General features: G+C 38.1%; 1 protein-coding gene across 1 annotated transcript in view; it reads left to right on the top strand.

Moving 5' to 3' along the window:
* The first annotated feature begins 1,385 nt into the window (after nt 1-1,385).
* LOC129025960 (deleted in azoospermia protein 1-like) overlaps nt 1,386-24,647 on the top strand; it is a 54,731-nt gene continuing 31,469 nt past the window's right edge. The window contains exons 1-8 of the mRNA XM_054473495.1: nt 1,386-1,596; nt 7,893-8,039; nt 8,313-8,404; nt 8,963-9,014; nt 9,450-9,513; nt 9,603-9,742; nt 11,145-11,216; nt 13,669-13,740. Of these exons, the coding sequence (XP_054329470.1) occupies nt 1,594-1,596; nt 7,893-8,039; nt 8,313-8,404; nt 8,963-9,014; nt 9,450-9,513; nt 9,603-9,742; nt 11,145-11,216; nt 13,669-13,740 (642 nt within the window). The 5' untranslated portion in view covers nt 1,386-1,593. The remainder of the gene's footprint in view (nt 1,597-7,892; nt 8,040-8,312; nt 8,405-8,962; nt 9,015-9,449; nt 9,514-9,602; nt 9,743-11,144; nt 11,217-13,668; nt 13,741-24,647) is intronic.

Genomic DNA, 24,647 nt, shown 5'->3' with positions numbered 1-24,647 from the left:
CAGGCTTCCTCATCTGCTCGTTCATGGGTGATGATTTACATTTTCCCCACTCTATCCTTTTCCTAAGGATTTTAGGGACAACGGCTTTTCGCAGAGTACTCAGCTCCAGCTCCCACCTTGAGCCCTTAACCTCCTGCCCCTAAACATCCAGAACTCAAGTTAGAGAGAGTAACATTTTGCCCACACCTAGGAGGACCAATCCTTCTGGTTTCCTTAGGGACGCAGGAATTTCTCAGTGCTAAAACCAGTAAGTCCTGGGCAAACCAGTATGACCGGCTGCCCTACAACCCAGCCCCCATATCCAGGGCAGGAGAAGAATCAGTTGAACAATTCATTGCTCTAGTTTTCAGTTTATTTTTGGTACTTGGAATTTCCCTCCTTTTTTTATGGGTTTATCTGCCTATTGGAAACAAAACGTTATTATTTTTTTTTATCCCGCATTACTAGATGTCAGTAGTGAGACACTTCCCACGTTATAGAAGTCCAGCATTTTGCCAGTTCAAAACGTCACGTTTTAATTCTTTCCGTCAGTACAGAAGTGAAGTTTGAGGATAAAGGTCATAGCCACTTAGCCCTGTGTGTATAACAGGGTGCTGGAGTGGTCCCCAAAGTTATGTGATTGGCTCCACCACCTGCCCCACAGCTTGCTCCCGCTCTAGGCCCTTGCTCTGATCTTGAGAATGTTCTATAAGTCTCTAGGCAGGCCTAGCGTCTTCCTGTAAGTCCTAGAAGGTGAATTCTCCCATCAAAATGTAAAATCCCTGAGCAAAGAGACACTATTTTATTCTGTTCACTCCTGCATCTGCAGTAGCTGGTAATCACAAGCACTCAGTAACTACTTCTTGAAAGAACGAACACCCTGAATGTCAAAACTGGCATTTCCTCCCATCCAATCCCTTGTATCTCAAACTTGACAGAAAGGAGTCCAAGTTTCTGGCCTGTTGATGTCTCCCTCCCTTTTCCACAGACTTGCTACTATTTATTTCTGTAGGTACTTTAAAAGATTTTGGGGTGGGTGTGACGCTAACAGTGATTGTGCTAAACCTGTGCATTCCAGAAGCCATTTTGAAACTACAGCCCAGACACATTCTCGTTTTTTAAAACTACACCATATATTTCAGTATGCATACTTATTTCAAGGGTGTTTTGGAGGCGATGCGTGTGCCTGTCGGTCTACGTGAGGGCGGTGCCTGCCTGGGACCAGCACACACGCACTGCGTACCCTGCGTCCTCTACCCACCCACAGCGTGGGGGACGCCGTCATCCCCCGCAGGCCTCCACCCTCCAGGGGGCGTGAGCGCTGCCACCCATTGGCTGAGGCCGATACCACGCGCCCCGATACCCGGCACAGGAGCCACCTCCCAGAGGCCCCCGGTCCACGCCTCAGTCGGCCTGCGCGCCTCAGCCTGGCGGTTCTACCTCCGAGGGTTCACCCGCCCTTGGTTTTCCTTACACCTTCGCCTTTGGCTCCTTTGACCACTCGAAGCCCCACAGCGGGTTCCAGCGGACTTCACCAGCGGACCCAGAAGTGGTGGGTGAAACACAGCCTCTGTTCCTCCTTGAGCCTGTGGGGAGCTGCTGCCTGCCGCCATCATGGTGAGTTGAAGGAAAGACCTGAGGGGCGAGGCCTGTGGGGTTTTCACCGGTGGGTGAAACCAGGCTGCGCCTTATCCTCGGTTTTCCTGTTTCGGGGCCACCCGCCTGGACGCATTAGGAGCCGTGACCCGCAGGGTGGGGCGAGGCGGCCTGGCAGCAGTGCGGCCCACACACACAGAGAGAGGCAGGCACAGAAGTGGCGGGACAGCGAGCATGGCGTGGGTCCCCAGGACGCGCTGCCTCACAGTTCGCTTGCAAGGGCCACAGCCTTCGTGCAGAACCCATTTCCTGCCCCAGGTTCTCTCCTGGTAGCGATTTGGGGTGTGGGTTCCCCACCCCCACGCGTCCCCACCTCCACTCCTAGGCGCCCTTTCCCCCTCCCCCACTCCCATGCGCCCCCACCCCGCCAACTTCATTTCTGACGCTCTCCCGGTGGCTCTGCAAGATGGCCGCGGGCCTGCTGAGGGACTTGGCTCCCTTCAATTGGGAGGGCCGGAACTTCTTCAGGAAGTGGTTCCCTCCTGGTGCTTGTACTGGGTGGGGTGGGTTGGTGGGGTTTGTGGGGGCCTGAGTGTGCTTGTACTGGGTGGGGTGGGTTGGTGGGGTTTGTGGGGGCCTGAAGGCATGGCCCACTAGCTGAGGGGGCTGGGTGGGAAGTGCCTCTGGTCCTTTCGCGGCTAGCGGCTGCTGGGGACTTGCTGATGGCGGCTCCCTCCTGCGGCGGCGACAGGCACAAAAGCTCACTCGACGCTATCTTTGTGGCAAGAGGTTGGCTTCAGTAGTTACCGTTGAGAATTTTAGAATTTTTAAACTCCAGGCACAATTTTTCCCTTCTAGATAAACCAGGAATCTTTGACAAAATGTCCAATTGGTAGATAATGTTGGGTGTGCATTCCTGCGAGTTTGGTAAATGCCCAGCGTTCGTTGAGCGCCGTCACAGATGTGGCTCTGAATACGCTGACCAAACACTGAGTCAAACACACGTGTTACATGCTCTGTGTGTGTGTGTCTGCATTGATAATTCTGTCTTTTCATTTTTAGAGATAAAAGGAGTTTTACACACGGTTTATATTACCATGTATAAACATTAAGTATATATAAGCAACTATTATGTGTCATAAGTGTGCAACATGTTATCCATGCTAATAAAAAGTCACCTTGATTTATAAGTTACAATTATTTACAATAATACTTTTCATTTTTAGAGGTAAAGGGAAGAAATGCTTACAGTTTCATTAGGTTTTTTTCCTGATTATAAAAGTAGTATATTTACTCATTTGAAAACAATCACAGTAAGAAAATAGCAGTCCATCTTAATACCAACACATAAAACCACAGTTAAATTTTGATGCATGAATGCCCTTCCAGCTTATTTTTGTGCGTGTATTGCGATTGCATATAGATAGGCCAACTTTTACAAAAGTCACATAGTACTGCTTAATACTATTTTACAACTTGCAGCTTTCAGTTAATGTGGGTATTATTCTGAAGATAACTTTCAGTATATCATGTTAAAAATTATGCTGTTGTTTTACTGAATTCCCTTATGATGAATACTTTTTCAGTATTGAAACTATCATGGGCTGGGCGCCGTGGCTCACGCCTGTATTCCCAACACTTTGGGAGACTGAGGTGGGCAGATCACTGGAGGTCAGGATTTCGAAAACAGCCTGACTAACATGGTGAAACCCCATCTGTACTAAAAATACGAAAAATTAGCCAGGCATGGTGGCGTGCACTTGTAATCCCAGCTACTCGGGAGGCTGAGGCAGGAGAATCATTTGAACCTGGGAAGCAGGTTGCAGTGAGCTGAGATGGTGCCACTGCATTCCAGCCTAGGCAAGAAAGGGAGACTCAGTCTCAAAAAAAAAAAAAAAAAAAAAATGCTGTGCATGTCCTTGTGTAAATATCTTGGCACACTTGTACTATTAATTCCTTGAGATGAATTGCTGTAAGTGGCATTGCTGGGTGGAAGTGCTTTGCCATTTCATAACAATTTTAAGTTATGCTCCTCATTAGTATAGTGGTGAGTATCCCCCTATCAAATTATGATACACCTTTTCCAAGGTACTCTTGGTAAAGCATGTGTCAGTATTTTCCCACTGATGGTGGGTAGAGTGATCTCTGTTCCACACCCTTTCTAATGAACGGTATTAGGATTTTTTACATTGTCAACCTAATAGCTGGATAATATTACACTATGTTGATGTGCACTTTTTTAAATCATCAATGAAGTTGATCATTGATCATTAGCTTTTTAAATTTCCTTTTTAATTTTATTTCCCTTATTGACTCATAAAAACTCTGTATTAATATTCGCAGTTGTCATACATAGTGGGAAAATACATATAGTAGTAACGATGAGGAGCCGTGGTGCCCTTACCTTATTCCTATTTTCAGTGGAGATGGCTGTAGTATTTCACTGTAAGCTTAACGATAGGGTAGAATTAGATTGATAGAAAATAAGAATCCTCTATTTCTATTTTACTTAGGTTTTTAAAAAATTGAAAAATGAATGCTGTATTTTATTAAATACTTTTTCAATGATGAATTAAAGTAGCGTATCCTGCGAATGGAGTATTCTTGCATTGCCAATATAAACTGTATTCTTTACTACTGGAGTTTTGCATTTGTGTTGAGGAGAGGGTTGGACCATCTTGATGAGGCTTTGTTGCTTATATGCTGTTGACCTTTGTAAAATGCATTGAGAAGTACTTTTTTCCTCTTTGAAAATTGAAGAAAAGAGTTTAAATTTCTTAATCTCTTCTTCTGTGTCTTCTGTCTTTACTTCAGGTTTCTGGTATCTGTGTGCACCTCTCTCTGAAACACCACATACACCCAAGTTGCCTGTTTCTTCACAAGTTGAAAAAACTCCCAGGGAAACTAAGCCAAATACCATTGGGTGTTCTTTTTCAAGATTGTTTGGGAAAAATTAAAATTTCTGTAGAAGTTGACCATGTCGTTGATTTCAAAATTTATCCCTATAGAGTTTGTGCCTAACATTCTTTAATGACCACGGGCCACAACCCATTTTTCAGGTCTCAATATATATTTTTGCTTTTTCTTGCTTAGTTTTGCAAGGATTGTTTATTGCTTGAATTTCATCCTTCCCACCCAGCACTCCCTGAGAATCTGCTCTTGGATTAACTTCTGATTTTCACGTCGTATTTTCTTAATTTTAGCATTCTCTTTATTTGTTCCTCTTCCTGTTGTTGTGAATGTAACTTTGATGACTGCAAATGATGGGCTTTTTCCTGGCCGGTTTATGTAAATATCAGTTTGCTTACATGTTCACATAGTAATTGCATTAGGTAATACTGGCAAAGGAGCTGACGTCGCAGGAGTTTAATGATAATTTTTTCCAGCTTTTAGCTGTCTTTGTCACTTGATTGTCCGTCCGCATATAACAAGAAATGTGCTTGCTAGAAATTTGCAATGAGAGTTGTGTATATGATGGTCTTGAAGCTTACCCCTGTTTACTATTCCAACATTTCTCATTTCAAAATTCACCAACTCACTTGAAGATATGATTAAGAAAATTACTTCTTTAAAGCAGTTTGTTGGCAGGATGCTATTGACGGTTATGATGGTACTTTCTTTAAAATTAAACTTTAGCTTATCCTAAGCATTCCTTTATATTTTTGACCATAGTTTAGAAATAACCAAAGGCTATCTATTGATTGTGTGTTTTTTTATATATATATATATGTACATTATATAATTATGTATAAATACACACAGAGTCGGAATTGAACAATCCCTGCTAGTCAAGCCATGGTAAAAATGAGGTACATTGCCAAAAATGAAGTACATGGCTTACTTTGTTAGCTTTGAGCGCCACCTGCTCGCTGAGGACTAGGACGTGATGGTGACTTGCTTAATTTAAAATGTTGCCACGCTGTTAAAGAGATTCAGTGAATTTTGTATGTACGATTCCAGTTAAGCAGGCAGCCAGTTTGTAAGATCCAAGCTAAAGTCTAACTTCTTACAAAGTCAAATGCCTTTTTTCCTCTTTCCCAAACTGAGTATCCATTTTACTAATTATGTATAGAGTATGAGAATCAGAAGAGACACTCGAGGCCTTTTCCGGCCATTTCATTTTCAAGCAAGGAAACTGAAACTGAGGTCATGAAAAGATTCACTTTCGTGAGCAATGGAAATCAGGTTCTTCCCAAACAAGAATTTTCCTCTTCAATTCTTGTGTCACTGTCACAAGGTTTCTTTACCAGACCCTTTGCAAATTTGGCACCAAATAATTCTTTATTGTAGGAGGCTGTCTTTGCATTGTAGGATGTGCAGTAGTATGCCTGGCCTTCAGCCCATCAGATTCCAGGAATACATCTCAGTTGTGACAGCCCATCTCTAAACATCGCTGAATGCCCCTGGGGCTCAAAAATCTTGCCCAGTTGAGAATCAGTGCATTTCCATAACCTGTCATGATCTGACGCAGGTTTCTGCCAGATGTTACATTTCTAAATCAAAATACATCCAAACACTGTGGTGCAGAGACAATACCGTAATATAGCTTGCTTATCAAAGAAAAACATATCCAAAGTTCATCCACAAATCAAGGGGGAGTTGAAAAGGAGAGAAAGAAACTACAAGAATTTCAGAATTTCTTTTGTTTTGTTTTGTTTTATTCTGTTTGGGATTTCTGAATGAAGTGAGAAGGAATTGGTAAATTGTCTACAGGGAAGGGCAATCTAAGCAGGTTCCCAGTAGTTCAAGATAATGCAGCTTAATGTCATTTGGAAAAAACAATAATGGAAGACATTTTTAGAAAGGAAAAACTTTAAAAATAGTGTTGTAAATTTTTCTTCCACATCATTGTCATGAAATAACGCTGTTAAAGGAAAGAATTAGGAATGAGTTGCAAACCCAAAATAGCAGGTACAAGCACGAAAGAATAGAGAAATGCAGTAACCTTGGCTTTAGTTGATGTGACAATTTAGATTTCATGTGTAGTAAAGCTGTGTAGACTCAGTAACTTCTAGCATCTAATTAGCAAAGCAGGAACCCACCTTTCTTATTAACTTCTGTAACATTACTGTGTTGTTCAAAAAGATGTACAGTTTCTTTCGTCTTTTGTTTTCTTTCAGACAGGTGTATGTGTAATAGTTTTGTCTTTTGCAGCTTTTTGTACTTACCTTTTAAAGTCAACAGCACTTCATCAATGATTTTTAAGTTATTGATGTGTCATAGTTTCCTGATGTTTCAATTAGTTCTTAATTAAAATTTTTTTCAAAATAAGTCAGCTAAATAGTGAAGCCAAAAAAGAAACTTGAAAACAAATCGGCTGAAAAGAAATTCAAATAACAGGACACTAACTTACATTGGCATTACCACTTTTACCACTTTATACGTACAAAAGGAATTCACAGATGTTATCTCATTTCATTCTCAAAGCAGTTTGCCCACAGATACGCAGTTGGCAAATAGGTGGCTTATAACCACTTACCTGTAAGGGACATAAACCTAGATCTCCTGACTAAATTAATTTTTGTTTCACTGTGCTATATTGTTTGTCCAACATATATATTAGTTACGAATACTACTTCAGAAAATTTTACCTTAACCTTAGAGTCAACAGTGGAAAGAATAAAGACAGTTCTGATCAGAATCTAGAAAATTAATGAGTTATATGTATGTGTTTTTTTATCTGAAAATAAAGATGGCATGATTTATATCTATCAGCCCACTGTGAAAATTAGAATTATCAGATGGACTGATTTCGTGTTACTCAGGAAGAAAAATGTTATTTCAAAAGACGCTTTGAACACCCTAGCGTTAGGGAAGAGGATTATAAGAAATTGGTTTAAAACATTGAGGCTTATTTTCTTTCTGGTGCGGCTTTTTTTGTTTGTTTATTTGTTTTGTTTTTGTAAGGTTTATCTTTAGTCTACTCAGTAAAGTGAAAAATTGTTCATGAATATAGAACAGGATGATTTTAATAACTTTAACTTTTACAAATCTAAACTTTCTAGTTTGGGGTGTCTTTTTTAACTACTTCACAGAGTATTTTCACAAATACTGACTGAGTATTCTTCCACAGCATTATACAAGACTCGGTGATGAGCGGCAGTAGGTTTAAGAAAGTACTATATCCTTTGGTTAAAATTCTATGCTGATGTCCTCTGATTAGTTTAAATCCTGAGCCTGCACTGAGCTGCACTGGTGACTAATTGACAATGAAAGTAATTTATATAAAATATACTTAAAGTACAAAAATGATATTTCACATTGTGTATGGGTTTTGCCTGCATACGTAATTACGATGTCTACTTTCCAAATTACAGTCTGCTGCAAATCCTGAGACTCCCAACTCAACCATCTGCAGAGAGGCCAGCACCCAGTCTTCATCAGCTGCGGCTAGCCAAGGCTGGGTCTTACCAGAAGGCAAAATCATGCCAAACACTGTTTTTGTTGGTGGAATTGATGATAGGGTATTGTATTCATACCTCATTTTTACCTTAAAATACATTATGAACAATGGGATTTGGGCCCTGTTACAAACTTAATGTGTTTTTGTACTTCATGGAGGTTTAGAATTGCTTTTAGGTTTGACCCATAGGTACTAAAAATATCTTTGACAAAGAGCTACTGGTCATTTGGGGATAAATGGGGAAGAAATTTCCCCCTCATGGTAGTAAAATTGTAGTAAAGTTGAAATTTTTGAATGCTGGATTTTTACTCTGACGTTCCATTCTGTTCCATAGACGGATGAAGCTGAGATCAGAAGCTGCTTTGGTAGATACGGTTCAGTGAAAGAAGTGAAGATGATCACAAATCGAAGTGGTGTGTCCAAAGGGTGAGTAATTTTATCAAAAATATCTGAACTCTAGTCCCCTGTTCTATAGGTATGAGACAAGACTTCAAAACTGATATTCTGACCCTTGTATAAATGAAATTGTTGCGGTGTTAATTTCTTTCACGTAGGGGATAAAAGGTTATTACCAGTTCTTTTATTTAATCATTTTTCTAATGTTTGCTTTGAAATGTCTGCAATTTTTATTTCATACAGATGAGTTAATCAGTTTTCTCACATAAGTGTTTTTTTCATACGCTGCACCGCATCTTAAATTTTAACCACCTTGTCTTAGATAGTAAGTTAAATTCAGGTTCACAGATGTGAACTCTTTGTTAATCAATGAAGTTTTCACACTGCCCTAATCTAGCACATTTTGACATAGTTCTACTTAAGAAAAAGTAGTATTTGTAGAGGATCTGTCATGTGCATGTTAGCAAATACATATCATGGTATATTATTCAACTTTGGTCATGATCACTTCTGTATATAGAATAGTAGAAGTTCTCAACCATGTACTGTATGATGGTGATTTTATGCTTCATTTATCTGCCTTTATAGCTATGGATTTGTTTCATTTGTTGATGACGTGGATGTCCAGAAGATAGTAGAAGTAAGTAGTCTAATAGAAAAATTTCTTATTTATCTTACTGATACGACGTTGAGTGTTAGTGATATACTCAGACTTGTGTAAAATTTGGAGAAAGCTAGACTTCCTGTTCAAAATCCAAACTCAGAGTAACCTCCCATAACTTGATAGATGCTGTTTATTTTTGAGTGGACACCTAGATTCACGAACTACAGACAGGAAGGGTTGGAGTCAGGGTGATGAAAAGTTTGTGATCAACTTTCACTTGATGCCTCTTGACACTGATTAGAGTGGCAAGGGTAGGTAAGGTAGCTTCATGATGACAAAATTTAATTTGGTGCGTAGTTGTCACTGATCGTCTATGATGATAGGCACTTTAGAAGACGTTAGGTGTTTACCCAAGTCTTGGAAGCTAAGACTTGAAAATGGATTCTAGTTTTGTTGCTGTTCTCTTTTCAGTCACAGATACATCTCCAGGGTAAAAAGCTGAAGCTGGGCCCTGCAATCAGGAAACAAAAGTTCTGTGAGTAGGAAAAGAAATTGTTCTTTTTTGACCCGTGTAGCTTTTCAAATAACTAAAAGTAGGCTTTTTTCTTCTTGCTTTTCAAAAAGGTGCTCGTCACGTGCAGCCATGTCCTTTGGTATTTAATCCTCCTCCTCCACCACAGTTTCAGAACGTCTGGAGGAATCCAAACACTGAAACTTGCCTGCAGCCCCTAATCACGCTGAAGCCTGTAACTCAGTACGTTCAGGTAAGAACTGCTTATGTTCCTGTTCTCTTGTTTATTGTAGTCATCCTTGCGTCTGTGGAATTGTATCTACACTTTCCATAGTAAGTGGCAATGGAATCCCTGTTTGAACAGTGTGAGTAATGGGAAATTTGTTACTTTTGTTAGAAATTTCTTATTCTTAGTGTTGGTTATTTGAGCTAAAAATCTTGCCAAGTATATATTGGCAAGGCTTTCTCTCAGAAATGACCTCTTTAGACACATGAACAAATCTCTTCCTATCTCTTCCTTTTTCACCCCATATAACTAGTTCCTGAAGTATTTGGAAGCCGCTCTCCTTATGTGTCTGCCTAATTTATTGTTCTCTAAGGTTAGGAGTTAACCCAGCTATTCTTTGCTTGCAATGCTTTCCAGATGCCTCGTCATATAAATTGCTGACTTCTGTATATATTCTGGTTCTGGGATGGGTAGATTTCTGATCTCTTTTACTCTATTTATAAATCCCATGAGTTTCTGGCATGTCATTTCTCTGATGCTGGTTGCTTTGATATTTAAAGTGGGATTTGACATCCTCTGTCACTTAGTGGTGATAAATAAGGTTTATTTTGTTCTTCGTTCCTTTCATTTCTGTGTGTGTTTAAAAGACCTTTTCTTTGACGGAAAATAAAGTAACAAAATAGTAGTGAAATAGTTCTTCAGTGTCTCTCATTTGTTGTTATTTTCCGTGTACTTGAAACGTGTAGGGTACACGTCTTCTTCTTTTTCCTTCTCGGAGCAGTGGCTAGAAGAAAAGCCCTACTTGTTTCTAGCATTTACGGTGAGCCATTACTGAATGTGGGTGTATTCTTGAATGCTGCTACCTGTGTGTTTTTAATTAGTAAGTATTTATTGAAACGTCGAGGACATTATACTGTCTCTTTTCCATTTGTGGTGTATATACTGCCCTTACTTTTAGGAAATGAAGTACAGAGAAAGCCGTAACATCTGTCGAAGAACTACAGTATTACCCTATAGTATTGTCAAATACAAAACAGTCTGGAAGTATTTTGCCAAAGAAGGAGCAAATGTATTAACTTAACCTAGGTTGAAATCTGTCTTAATAGAGCCTTATCACCAGTGTAAGAAATAACTTCTGGGTGGGCATAAGTACGCAGTATAAATAAAGTAAACTTTGGCTGGTGCAATAGTCACTTTTTTTGTCATTTGTCTCTTCCTCCTCCCCACCCAAAGGGTAGCGCTTGACAGAGAATGTTTGTTTCTTCATGAAGTCAGTCATTCTTTTAGAATTCTACATTGCTGTGTATAGAAAAGTAATTACTATTTCAAAGTTTTTCGTATTTTTGTTATATTGGGAATGATAATTCTTTCTAATTAAAAAAAAATGTTTTACCGTATTAATCCATTCTTTCTTAAACTTTATTTTCAGGCTTATCCTGCTTACCCAAATTCAGCAGGTCAGGTCATCACTGGATATCAGTTGCTTGTATATAATTATCAGGTAATTGAAGAGGGAGTAAAACGATTTACTTTCAGCTACTATTGAGGCCTTCCACTTGTTTATACAAATTGCCTGAATAGTTTGTCATTTTAAACTAGTGAAATGTACCTAAAATTTAAGAAAACACTTAGAATTAGCGTAATGAAGCCCTCTGTATCGTTTAGAAGTGATGAAAGAGTATTGTGACAGGAGGGTACTTAGCAATAACTTTTCTGTAGAACAATTTCTGAGATTTGTGTTTCCGTCTTTGTTTCAGCATGTATTTTGTTATGTTTGCTGTTGAGGGTACCTAGCGATAACTTTTCTGTAGAACAATTTCTGAGATTTGTGTTTCCGTCTTTGTTTCAGCATGTATTTTGTTCTGTTTGCTGTCTAAGAGCTGAAACATACAGACTGACTTTGCTGAATTTTATAGAGATACAGAGTGAAATAAAAGCTTTACCCAATTCTTAGAGCACAGAATTCCAGTTGTATTTTTATTTTAGCTTGCTGCTTCATGTTAGTAGTTCTCTGGGTGTCGTTTCAACGATACGACTATATCTGTGACCCATAATCATATGTGTGGTAACAAATTCAAAGAATTAATATCTTTGAGAGTTCCACAATGCCATTTCCGGAAAATTGGGGAAAAGGTGAGGTTTTGTATGTAGAAGTAACCACAAGAAACTTCAGGGATTAGAAACCTAAAGTACTTCTTTTTTGTATTCTGTTTCTTTTGTTCTATTATCCAAGGAGCCAGCATGAGAAGTACTTCAATATTGTGTATCTCTTGTGTTTTTGAAAATGTACAGGAATATTTGAATAATTTTGGTTTCCTTTTTTTTTGCTTTCTTTTTTTTTTTTTTTTTTTCCCCAAGATGCCACCACAGTGGCCTTTTGGGGAGCAAAGGAGTTATGCTGTACATCAGGTGAAGTGAATGCGCCAAACGTATACTCCCTGTTCTTCCTTGATTTTTTTCTATGTCATATATGCCTGTAATTTTTTTAAATCATTCTTTGTATTAAAGTGGCACGTTTTGTTACTTTCTTTTAACCCAATTATAAACTCCTATGGGAGCAACAGTGCCTTTTTCTCTCCCAGGTTTTTGCATGCTTAAGCAGTGGCTGGTCCACATAAGGATAAGAATTCAGTTACTTTTTGATAGACTATACAATCTATGAAAGGTAGTATTAATGTGGCTTTAGAATGAGCATGTATCTGCCTGGAATCTGCCTCTGGCTTTACCCTCCGTAAGAAAAATCTGTTAAAGAGAAACAGAAATGTTTTGCTATTAATTACTCTTAAATAAGAATAGGAAGAAAAAAGAGTATTACCTCTAAAACAGCCGAACTGCTTTCCCCCCATATAACTAGTTCCGAAAATATTTGAAAGCAGCTGTCTTCATGTGTCTGCCTAGTTTATTCTTCTCTAAGGTTAGCAGTTCATCCAGCTATTCTTTACTTGCAGTGATATCCAGATGCCTCCTCATGGAGATTGCTGACTTCTGGATATATTCTGGTTCTGGAATGGGTAGATTTCTAATGTGTTTTACTATATTTATAAATCCCGTGAGTGTCTGGCATGTAATTTCTCTGATCCTGGTTACCTTGATATGTAAAGTAGGATTTGACATACTCTGTCACTTACTGGTGATAAGTAACGTTTATTTTCTTTTTAGTTTGTTTTATTCATGTCTTAGTTTAAAAGACATTTTCTTTGATGGAAAATAAAGTAAGAAAATAGTGGTGAAATAGTTCTTCAGTGTCTCTCGTTTGTTGACATTTTCCATGTACTTGAAACAGGTAGGGTATACCTCTGCCTCTTTTTCGTCCTCTGAGCGATGGCTAGAAAAAAAGCCCTGTTTCTCACATTTACTGTGAGCCATTCTGTAATCTGGGTGTATTCATGTGTCATGCTGCGTATGTGTTTTCAGTCAGTAAGTATTTATTGAAACGTAGAAGACAGTATACTGTCTCTTTTCCAGTTGCGGATTATATACTGCCCTTAGTTTTTTGAAATGAAGTACAGAAAAAGCCATAACGTTTGTAGGAGAACTTCATAATTCCCTATAATATTGTCACATACGAAACCCTTTAGAAGTATTTTAACAAAGAAACAGCAAATGCATTAATTTAACTTACATTGAAGTCTGTCTTAATAGAGCCTTATCACCAGCGTAAAAAATAACTTCTGGGTGGGCATAAGTACACAGTATAAATAAGGTAAACCTGTCTGGCGAAATAGTCACTTCTTTTGTCATTTGTCTGTTCCCCCTCCCCACCCAAAGGGCAGCACTTGACAGACTCTTTCTTTCTTCATAAAATCAGTCACTCATTTAGAATTCTGCAACGCTGTATGTAGAAAAATAATGTTTTAAAACTATTTCATAGTTTTTTATATTGGGAATAGTATTTCTAATTAACAAAATGTTTTATCATATTCGTTCATTCTTACTGTAAACTTTATTTTTAGGCACATCCTACTTACCCAAATTCAGCAGTTCACGTCATCACTGGATATCATTTGCCTGTATATAATTATCAGGTAATTTAAGAGGGAGTAAAATGATTTACTTTCAGATACTATTGAGCCCTTTTTTTGTACAAATTGCTTGAATAGTTTGCCATTTTAAAGTAGTGAAATGTACCTAAAATTTACGACAACACTTAGAATTAGTCTAGAATGAAGGCCTCTGTATTATTTAGAAGTAATTACGTTACATTTTGACAGGAATGTACTTAGCAAAAACTTTACTGTAGAACAGGTTTTTGAGATGTGGTGTCCCTTTCTATATTGTAGCATGTTTATTTTCATCTTGCTGTCAAATAGCTGAAACATCCAGACTGACTTTTATCAATTTTTTAGACAGACAGAGTGAAATAAAATTACTACCCACCTTTTAGAGCACAGAATTTGAATTAAATTTGTATTTTAGCTGGCTGCTTCACATTAGTCGTCCTCTGGGTCTCTTTTCATAGCTGTGACTGTATATATGACCCATAATCATATCTATGGTAATAAATTCCAAGAACTAATATCCTTGAGATTTCCACAATACCAACCCCAGAAAATTGGGAAAAAATTGAGGTTTTACATACAGAGGTAACATCAAAAACGTCAGGGATTAGAAACCTAAAGTGATTCTTTTTTCCGTTCTGTTTCTTTTATTAGAAGAACAAATTAAAGGAGCCAGCATATGTTCTTCAATATTGTGTATCTTATGTGTTTTTGAAAATGTGAAGGAATATTTGAATGATTTTTGTTTCCTGTCTCTACTAAAAGTACAAAAAAATTAGCCAGGCGTGGTGGCGCACACTTGTAATCCCAGCTACTCTGGAGGCTGAGGCAGCAGAATCACTTGATCCTGGGATGCAGATTGCTGTGAGGTGGGATTGTGCCACTGCACTCCAGCCTAGGCTGCAAAGAGAGACTCAGTCTCAAAAAAAAAAAAAAAAAAAAAAAAAGATGCTATGAATATCTTTGTGTAAATATCTTGGCACGCTTGTACTATTAATTTCTTGAGATGAATTGCTATCAGTGGAATTGCTAGGTGAAAGCACTTTGCCCCTTTTATAACAATTTTATAACTAATTCTCCTTTTTAGTATACTGGTGAGTATCCCCGCTTATCAAATTATGATACACCTTTTCCAAAATACTCTTGGTAAATCACGTATTAGTGTTTTCTCACTGATGGTGTGTAGAATGCTGTCTTTTCCACACCCATTCCAGTGAAAGTTATTAGTATTTTTTAAATTGTCAGCCTAATAGCCGGAAAATACTACATTATGTTGATGGGCACTTTTTAAAATCATCGTTGAAGTTGATCATTGATGTTTAGCTTTTTAAATTACCTTCTTAATTTTATTTTTCTTACTGATTCATAAAAAGCTTTTTGTTAGTATTCACTATTCTAATACTAATAGTATTCACTATTAGTTATACATAGTGGAAAAAACATATGGGAGTGATAAGGAGGTGACCTGGTGCCCTTACCTTATCCCTAATTTCAATTGAGTTGACTCAACTAGTTCACTTGTAAGCTTGATGATAGGGTAGAATGAGATTGATCGAAAAGAAGATTCCTCTTTCTCTGAAATTTGACTTGGGGTTTTAAAAAATTTAAAAATGAGTGCTGTATTTTATCAATTGATTTTCAGTGGTGAATTAAAGTAATGTATCCTGCAAATGGAGTATTCTTGCATTCCCAATATAAACTTAGACTCTTTATATACGGCTGGAATTTCCCATTTGTGTTGAGGGCAGGGATGGATCATCTGGATGAGGCTTTGTTACTTATATGCTTTTAGCTTTGTAAAATGCGTTGAGAAATACTTTCTTCCTCTTTGAAAACAGAGTTTCTGCATAGCACTCTTTTATTATCTGTGGCCACAACCCATTTTTCAGGTCTCATATATACTTTTGCTTTCTTGTGTTTTCTTGCTTTGTTTTGCCAGGATTGTTTGTTGCTCGAATTTCATCCTCCCCACGCACCACTCCCCGAGAATCTGCTCTTGGATTTACTTAAGGTTTTCATTCTGATTTTCACGTCATATTTTCTTAATTTTATCACTCTCTTTATTTGCTCCTCTTCCTATTGCTGTGAATGTAACTTTGCTGACTACAGATGATAGGCTTTTTCCTGATCAGTTTATGTAAATATTTATTCCTATAGAAAAATAATATATATAATATAAATTTATTCCTATAGAGATTGCACGTAGCATTCTTTTGTAACCACTGGCCATGACTCATTTTTCAGGTCTCGTATATATTTTTGCTTTTTCTTGCATAGTTTTGCAAGGATTGCGTATTGCTTGAATTTCATCCTTCCCACGCAGCACTCCCCAAGAATCTGCTGCTGCATTAACTTCTGATTTTCCCGTCATATTTTCTTAATTTTAGCATTGTCTTTATTTGCTCCTCTTCCTGTTGCTGTGAATGTAACTTTGATGACTACAAATTCTAGCCTTTTTCCTGGCCAGTTTATGTAAATATCAATTTGCTTACATGTTCACTTAGTAATTGTATTAGATAATACTGGCAAAGGAGCTGACATCGCTGGAGTTTAATGATAATTTTCTCCAGCTTTTAGCTGTCTTTGTCACTTGATTGTCGGCATATAACAAGGAATACGCTTGCTAGAAATCGCAGTGAGAGTTGTGTATATGATGGTTTTGAAGCTCACCTGTTTACTATTCCAACATTTCTCACTTCAAAATTCACCAACTCACTGAAGGTATGATTAAGAAAATTACTTCTTTAATGCAGTTGGTTTGCGGGATGCTATTGACAGTTACGATGGTACTTTCTTTAAAATCAAACTTTAGCTTATCCTAAGCATTCCTTTATATTTTTGGCCATAGTTTAGAAATAACCAAAGGCTATCTATTGATTGTGGATTTATATATATACATATATATACATATAAAATATTTATATATAAATAAATATATATAAAAATAGATGTAGAAAATATTTATATATATAACATTTATATAAAATATATATAACATTTATATAATATTTATATATATAACATTTATATGATATATATAATTATAGATATATTTATATATATAATATTTATATATACATAATATTTGTATAGATATATAATATTTATATAGATATATATACCTTACATAATTATGTATAAATACACACAGAGTCGGAATTGAACAATCCCTGCTAGTCAAGCCATGGTAAAAATGAGGTACATTGCAAAAAATGAAGTACGTGGCTTACTTTGTTAGCTTTGAGCGCCACCTGCTCGCTGAGGACTAGGACGTGATGGTGACTTGCCTAATTTAAAATGTTACCACGCTGTTAAAGAGATTCAGTGAATTTTATATGTACGATTCCAGTTAAGCAGGCAGCCAGTTTGTAAGATCCAAGCTAACGTCAAACTTCTTATAAAATCAAATGCCTTTTTTCCTCTTTACCAAACTAAGTATCCATTTTACTATTTGTGTATAGAGTATGAGAATCAGAAGAGACACCCGAGGCCTTTTCCGGCCATTTCATTTTCAAGCAAGGAAACTGAAACTGAGGTCATGAAAAGATTCACTTTCGTGAGCAATGGAAATCAGGTTCTTCCCAAACAAGAATTTTCCTCTTCAATTCTTGTGTCACTGTCACAAGGTTTCTTAACCAGACCCTTTGCAAATTTGGCACCAAATAATTCCTTATTGTAGGAGGCTGTCTTTGCATTGTAGGATGTGCAGTAGTATGCCTGGCCTTCAGCCCATCAGATTCCAGGAATACATCTCAGTTGTGACAGCCAATCTCTAAACGTCGCTGAATGCCCCTGGGGCTCAAAAATCTTGCCCAGTTGAGAATCAGTGCATTTCCATAACCTGTCATGATCTGACGCAGGTTTCTGCCAGATGTTACATTTCTAAATTAAAATACATCCAAACACTGTGGTGCAGAGACAATACCGTAATATAGCTTGCTTATCAAAGAAAAACATATCCAAAGTTCATCCACAAATCAAGGGGGAGTTGAAAAGGAGAGAAACTACAAGAGTTTCAGAATTTCTTTTGTTTTGTTTTGTTTTATTCTGTTTGGGATTTCTGAATGAAGTGAGAAGGAATCGGTAAATTGTCTATAGGGAAGGGCAATCTAAGCAGGTTCCCGGTAGTTCAAGATAATGCAGCTTAATGTCATTTGGAAAAAACAATAATGGAAGACATTTTTAGAAAGGAAAAACTTTAAAAATAGTGTTGTAAATTTTTCTTCCACATCATTGTCATGAAATAACGCTGTTAAAGGAAAGAATTAGGAATGAGTTGCAAACCCAAAATAGCAGGTACAAGCACAAAAGAATAGAGAAATGCAGTAACCTCGGCTTTAGTTGATGTGACAATTTAGATTTCGTGTGTAGTAAAGCTGCGTAGAATCAGTAACTTCTAGCATCTAATTAGACTCAGTAACTTCTAGCATCTAATTAGCAAAGCAGGAACCCACTTTTCTTATTAACTTCGATAACATTATTGTGTTGTTCAAAAAGATACACAGTTTCTTTCGTCTTTTGTTTTCTTTCAGACTGGTGTATGTGTAATAGTTTTGTCTTTTGCAGCTTTTTGTACTTACCTTTTAAAGTCAACAGCACTTCATCAATGATTTTTAAGTTAATGATGTGTCATAGTTTCCTGATGTTGTTTCAATTAGTTCTTAATTAAAATTTTTTTCAAAATAAGTCAGCTAAATAGTGAAGCCAAAAAAGAAACTTGAAAACAAATCGGCTGAAAATAAATTCAAATAACAGGACACTAACTTACATTGGCATTACCACTTTTACCACTTTATACATACAAAATGAATTCACAGAGGTTATCTCATTTCATTCTCAAAGCAGTTTGCCCACAGATACATAGCTGGTAAGTAAGTAGGTGGCTTATAACCACTTATCTGTAAGGGACATAAACCTAGATCTCCTGACTAAATTAATTTTTGTTTCACTGTGCTATATTGTTTGTCCAACATATATGTTAGTTATGAATACTACTTCAGAAAATTTTACATTAACCTTAGAGTCAACAGTGGAAAGAATAAAGACAGTTCTGATCAGAATCTAGAAAATGAATGAGTTATATGTATGTGTTTTTTTGATCTGAAAATAAAGATGGTATGATTTATATCTATCAGCCCACTTTGAAAACTAGAATTATCAGTCGGACTGATTCCGTGTTACTCAGGAAGAAAAGTGTTATTTCAAAAGATGCTTTGAACACCCTAGCGTTAGCGAAGAGGATTATAAGAAATTGATTTAACACATTGAGGCTTATTTTCTTTTTGGTGCGCCTTTTTTTTTTTTTTTTTAAGGTTTATCTTCAGTATACTCAGTAAAGTGAAAAGTTGTTTATGAATGTAGAACAGGATGATTTTTTAAAAAATTTATTTATTCATTTATTTATTATTATTATACTTTAGGTTTTAGGGTACATGTGCGCAATGTGCAGGTTAGTTACATATGTATACTTGTGCCATGCTGGTGCGCTGCACCCACTAACTCGTCATCTAGCATTAGGTATATCTCCCAATGCTATGCCTCCCCGCTCCCCCCACCCCACAACAGTCCCCAGAGTCTGATGTTCCCCTTCCTGTTTCCATGTGTTCCCATTGTTCAATTCCCACCTATGAGTGAGAATATGCGGATTTTGGTTTTTTGTTCTTGGCGATAGTTTACTGAGAATGATGATTTCCAATTTCATCCATGTCCCTACAAAGGACATGAACTCATCATTTTTTATGGCTGCATAGTATTCCATGGTGTATATGTGCCACATTTTCTTAATCCAGTCTATCATTGTTGGACATTTGGGTTGGTTCCAAGTCTTTGCTATTGTGAATAATGCCACCATAAGCAGACACGTGCTTGTGTCTTTATAGCAGCATGATTTATAGTCCTTTGGGTGTATACCCAGTAATGGGATGGCTGGGTCAAATGGAATTTCTAGTTCTAGATCCCTGAGGAATCGCCACACTGACTTCCACAAGGGTTGAACTAGTTTACAGTCCCACCAACAGTGGAAAAGTTTTCCTATTTCTCCACATCCTCTCCAGCTCCTGTTGTTTCCTGACTTCTTAATGATTGCCATTCTAACTGGTGTGAGATGGTATCTCATTGTGGTTTTGATTTGCATTTCTCTGATGGCCAGTGATGGTGAGCATTGTTTCATGTGTTTTTTGGCTGCATAAATGTCTTCTTTTGAGAAGTGTCTGTTCATGTCCTTCGCCCGCTTTTTGATGGGGTTGTTTGTTTTTTTCTTGTAAATTTGTTTGGGTTCATTGTAGATTCTGGATATTAGCCCTTTGTCAGATGAGTAGGTTGCGAAAATTTTCTCCCATTTTGTAGGTTGTCTGTTCACTCTGATGGTAGTTTCTCTTGCTGTGCAGAAGCTCTTTAGTTTAATTAGATCCCGTTTGTCAATTTTGGCTATTGTTGCCATTGCTTTTGGTGTTTTAGACATGAAGTCCTTGCCCATGCCTATGTCCTGAATGGTAATGCCTAGGTTTTCTTCTAGGGTTTTGATGGTTTTAGGTCTAATGTTTAAGTCTTTAATCCATCTTGAATTGATTTTTGTGTAAGGTGTAAGGAAGGGATCCAGTTTCAGCTTTCTACATATGGCTAGCCAGTTTTCCCAGCACCATTTATTAAATAGGGAATCCTTTCCCCATTGCTTGTTTTTCTCAGGTTTGTCAAAGATCAGATAGTTGTAGATATGCGGCGTTATTTCTGAGGGCTCTGTTCTATTCCATTGATCTATATCTCTGTTTTGGTACCAGTACCATGCTGTTTTGGTTACTGTAGCCTTGTAGTATAGTTTGAAGTCAGGTAGTGTGATGCCTCCAGCTTTGTTCTTTTGACTTGGTGATGCGGGCTCTTTTCTGGTTCCATATGAACTTTAAAGTAGTTTTTTCCAGTTCTGTGAGGAAAGTCATTGGTAGCTTGATGGGGATGGCATTGAATCTGTAAATTACCTTGGGAAGGATGGCCATTTTCATGATATTGATTCTTCCTACCCATGAGCATGGAATGTTCTTCCATTTGTTTGTATCCTCTTTTATTTCCTTGAGCAGTGGTTTGTAGTTCTCCTTGAAGAGGTCCTTCACGTCCCTTGTAAGTTGGATTCCTAGGTATTTTATTCTCTTTGAAGCAATTGTGAATGGGAGTTCCCTCATGATTTGGTTCTCTGTTTGTTTGTCTGTTGGTGTATAAGAATGCTTGTGATTTTTGTACATTGATTTTGTATCCTGAGACTTTGCTGAAGTTGCTTATCAGCTTAAGGAGATTTTGGGCTGAGACAGTGGGGTTTTCTAGATATACAATCATGTCGTCTGCAAACAGGGACAATTTGACTTCCTCTTTTCCTAATTGAATATCCTTTATTTCCTTCTCCTGCCTAATTGCCCTGGCCAGAACTTCCAACACTATGTTGAATAGGAGTGGTGAGAGAGGGCATCCCTGTCTTGTGCCAGTTTTCAAAGGGAATGCTTCCAGTTTTTGCCCATTCAGTATGACACTGGCTGTGGGTCAATATTGTCATAGATAGCTCTTATGATTTTGAGATACGTCCCATCAATACCTAATTTATTGAGAGTTTTTAGCATGAAGGGTTGTTGAATTTTGTCAAAGGCCTTTTCTGCATCTATTGAGATAATCATGTGGTTTTTGTCTTTGGTTCTGTTTATATGCTGGATTACATTTATTGATTTGCGTATATTGAACCAGCCTTGCATCCCAGGGGTGAAGCCCACTTGATCATGGTGGATAAGCTTTTTGATGTGCTGCTGGATTCGGTTTGCCAGTATTTTATTGAGGATTTTTGCATCAGTGTTCATCAAGGATATTGTTCTAAAATTCTCTTTTTTGGTTGTGTCTCTGCCCGGCTTTGGTATCAGGATGATGCTGGCCTCATAAAATGAGTTAGGGAGGATTCCCTCTTTTTCTATTGGTTGGAATAGTTTCAGAAGGAATGGTACCAGTTCCTCCTTGTACCTCCGGTAGAATTTGGCTGTGAATCCATCTGGTCCTGGACTCTTTTTGGTTGGTAAGGTATTGATTATTGCCACAATTTCAGATCCTGTTATTGGTCTATTCAGAGATTCAACTTCTTCCTGGTTTAGTCTTGGGACAGTGTATGTGTCGAGGAATTTATCCATTTCTTCTAGATTTTCTAGTTTATTTGTGTAGAGCTGTTTGTAGTATTCTCTGATGGTAGTTTGTATTTCTGAGGGATCGGTGGTGATACCCCCTTTATCATTTTTTATTGCATCTATTTGATTCTTCTCTGTCAATTTTGTTGATCCTTTCACATTTCTTTTGAAATTTCTAGGAATTGAAATACAAATTCCTTTTGTATTTCTGTGGGATCGGTGGTGATATCCCCTTTATCTTTTTTTATTGCATCTATCTGATTCTTCTCTGTCAATTTTGTTGATCCTTTCAAAAAACCAGCTCCTGAATTCATTAATTTTTTGAAGGGTTTTTTTGTGTCTCTATTTCCTTCAGTTCTGCTCTAATTTTAGTTATTTCTTGCCTTCTGCTAGCTTTTGAATGTGTTTGCTCTTGCTTTTCTAGTTCTTTTAATTGTGATGTTAGGGTATCAATTTTGGATCTTTCCTGCTTTCTTTTGGGGGCATTTAGTGCTATAAATTTGCCTCTACACACTGCTTTGAATGCATCCCAGAGATTCTGGTATGTTGTGTCTTGGTTCTCGTTGGTTTCAAAGAACATCTTTATTTCTTCCTTCATTTCGTTATGTACCCAGTAGTCATTCAGGAGCAGGTTGTTCAGTTTCCATGTAGTTGAGCGGTTTTGAGTGAGATTCTTAATCCTGAGTTCTAGCTTGATTGCACTGTGATCTGAGAGATAGTTTGTTATAATTTCTGTTCTTTTACATTTACTGAGGAGAGCTTTACTTCCAAGTATGTGGTCAATTTTGGAATAGGTGTGGTGTGGTGCTGAAAAAAAGGTATATTCTGTTGATTTGGGGTGGAGAGTTCTGTAGATGTCTATTAGGTCCGCTTGGTGCAGAGCTGAGTTCAATTCCTGGGTATCCTTGTTGACTTTCTGTCTCGTTGATCTGTCTAATGTTGCCAGTGGGGTGTTAAAGTCTCCCATTATTAATGTGTGGGAGTCTAAGTCTCTTTGTAGGTCACTCAGGACTTGCTTTATGAATCTGGGTGCTCCTGTATTGGGTGCATATATATTTAGGATAGTTAGCTCTTCTTGTTGAATTGATCCCTTTACCATTATGTAATAGCCTTCGTTGTCTCTTTTGATCTTTGTCGGTTTAAAGTCTGTTTTATCAGAGACTAGGATTGCAACCCCTGCCTTTTTTTGTTTTCCATTTGCTTGGTAGATCTTCCTCCATCCTTTTATTTTGAGCCTATGTGTGTCTCTGCACGTGAGATGGGTTTCCTGAATACAGCACACTGATGGGTCTTGACCCTTTATCCAATTTGCCAGTCTTGTGTCTTTTAATTGGAACATTTCGTCCATTTACATTTAAAGTTAATATTGTTATGTGTGAATTTGATCCTGTCATTATGATGTTAGCTGGTTATTTTGCTCGTTAGTTGATGCAGTCTCTTCTTAGTCTCGATGGTCTTTACATTTTGGCATGATTTTGCAGCGGCTGGTACCGGTTGTTCCTTTCCACGTTTCGCACTTCCTTCAGGAGCTCTTTTAGGGCAGGCCTGGTGGTGACAAAATCTCTCCGCAGTTGCTTGTCTGTAAAGTATTTTATTTCTCCTTCACTTAGGAAGCTTAGTTTGGCTGGATATGAAATTCGGGGCTGAAAATTCTTTTCTTTAAGAATGTTGAATATTGGCCCCCACTCTCTTCTGGCTTGTAGAGTTTCTGCCAAGAGATCCGCTGTTAGTCTCATGGGCCTCCCTTTGAGAGTAACCCGACCTTTCTCTCTGGCTGCCCTTAACATTTTTTCCTTCATTTCAACTTTGGTGAATCTGACAATTATGTGTCTTGGAGTTAGTTGCTCTTCTCGAGGAGTATCTTTGTGGCGTTCTCTGTATTTCCTGAATCTGAATGTTGGCCTGCCTTGCTAGACTGGGGAAGTTCTCCTGGATAATATCCTGCAGAGTGTTTTCCAACTTGGTTCCATTCTCCCCGTCACTTTCAGGTACACCAATCAGACGTAGATTTGGTCTTTTCACATAGTCCCATATTTCTTGGAGGCTTTGCTCGTTTCTGTGTATTCTTTTTTCTCTAAACTTCCCTTCTCGCTTCATTTCATTCATTTCATCTTCCATCGCTGATACCCTTTCTTCCATTTGATCGCATCGGCTCCTGAGGCTTCTGCATTCTTCACGTAGTTCTCGAGCCTTGGTTTTCAGCTCCATCAGCTCCTTTAAGCACTTCTCTGTATTGGTTATTCTAGTTATACATTCTTCTAAATTTTTTTCAAAGGCTTCAACTTCTTTGCCTTTGGTTTGAATATCCTACCGTAGCTCAGAGTAATTTGATCGTCTGAAGCCGCCTTCTCTCAGCTCGTCAAAGTCATTCTCCGTCCAGCTTTGTTGCGTTGCTGGTGAGCAACTGCGTTCCTTTGGAGGAGGAGGAGAGGCCCTCTGCTTTTTAGAGTTTCCAGTTTTTCTGCTCTATTTTTTCCCCATCTTTATGGTTTTGTCTACTTTTGGTCTTTGATGATGGTGATGTACAGATGGGTTTTTGGTGTGGATGTCCTTTCTGTTTGTTAGTTTTCCTTCTAACAGACAGGACCCTCAGCTGCAGGTCTGTTGGAGTACCCGGCCGTGTGAGGTGTCAGTCTGCCCCTGCTGGGGGGTGCCTCCCAGTTAGGCTGACCGGGGGTCAGGGGTCAGGGACCCACTTGAGGAGGCAGTCTGCCCATTCTCAGATCTCCAGCTGCATGCTGGGAGAACCACTGCTCTCTTCAAAGCTGTCAGACAGGGACATTTAGG

The sequence above is a fragment of the Pongo pygmaeus genome, chromosome Y, assembly GCF_028885625.2.
Source record: "Pongo pygmaeus isolate AG05252 chromosome Y, NHGRI_mPonPyg2-v2.0_pri, whole genome shotgun sequence".
NCBI lineage: Eukaryota > Metazoa > Chordata > Mammalia > Primates > Hominidae > Pongo > Pongo pygmaeus.
This window is presented reverse-complemented; position numbering and strand designations above follow the sequence as displayed.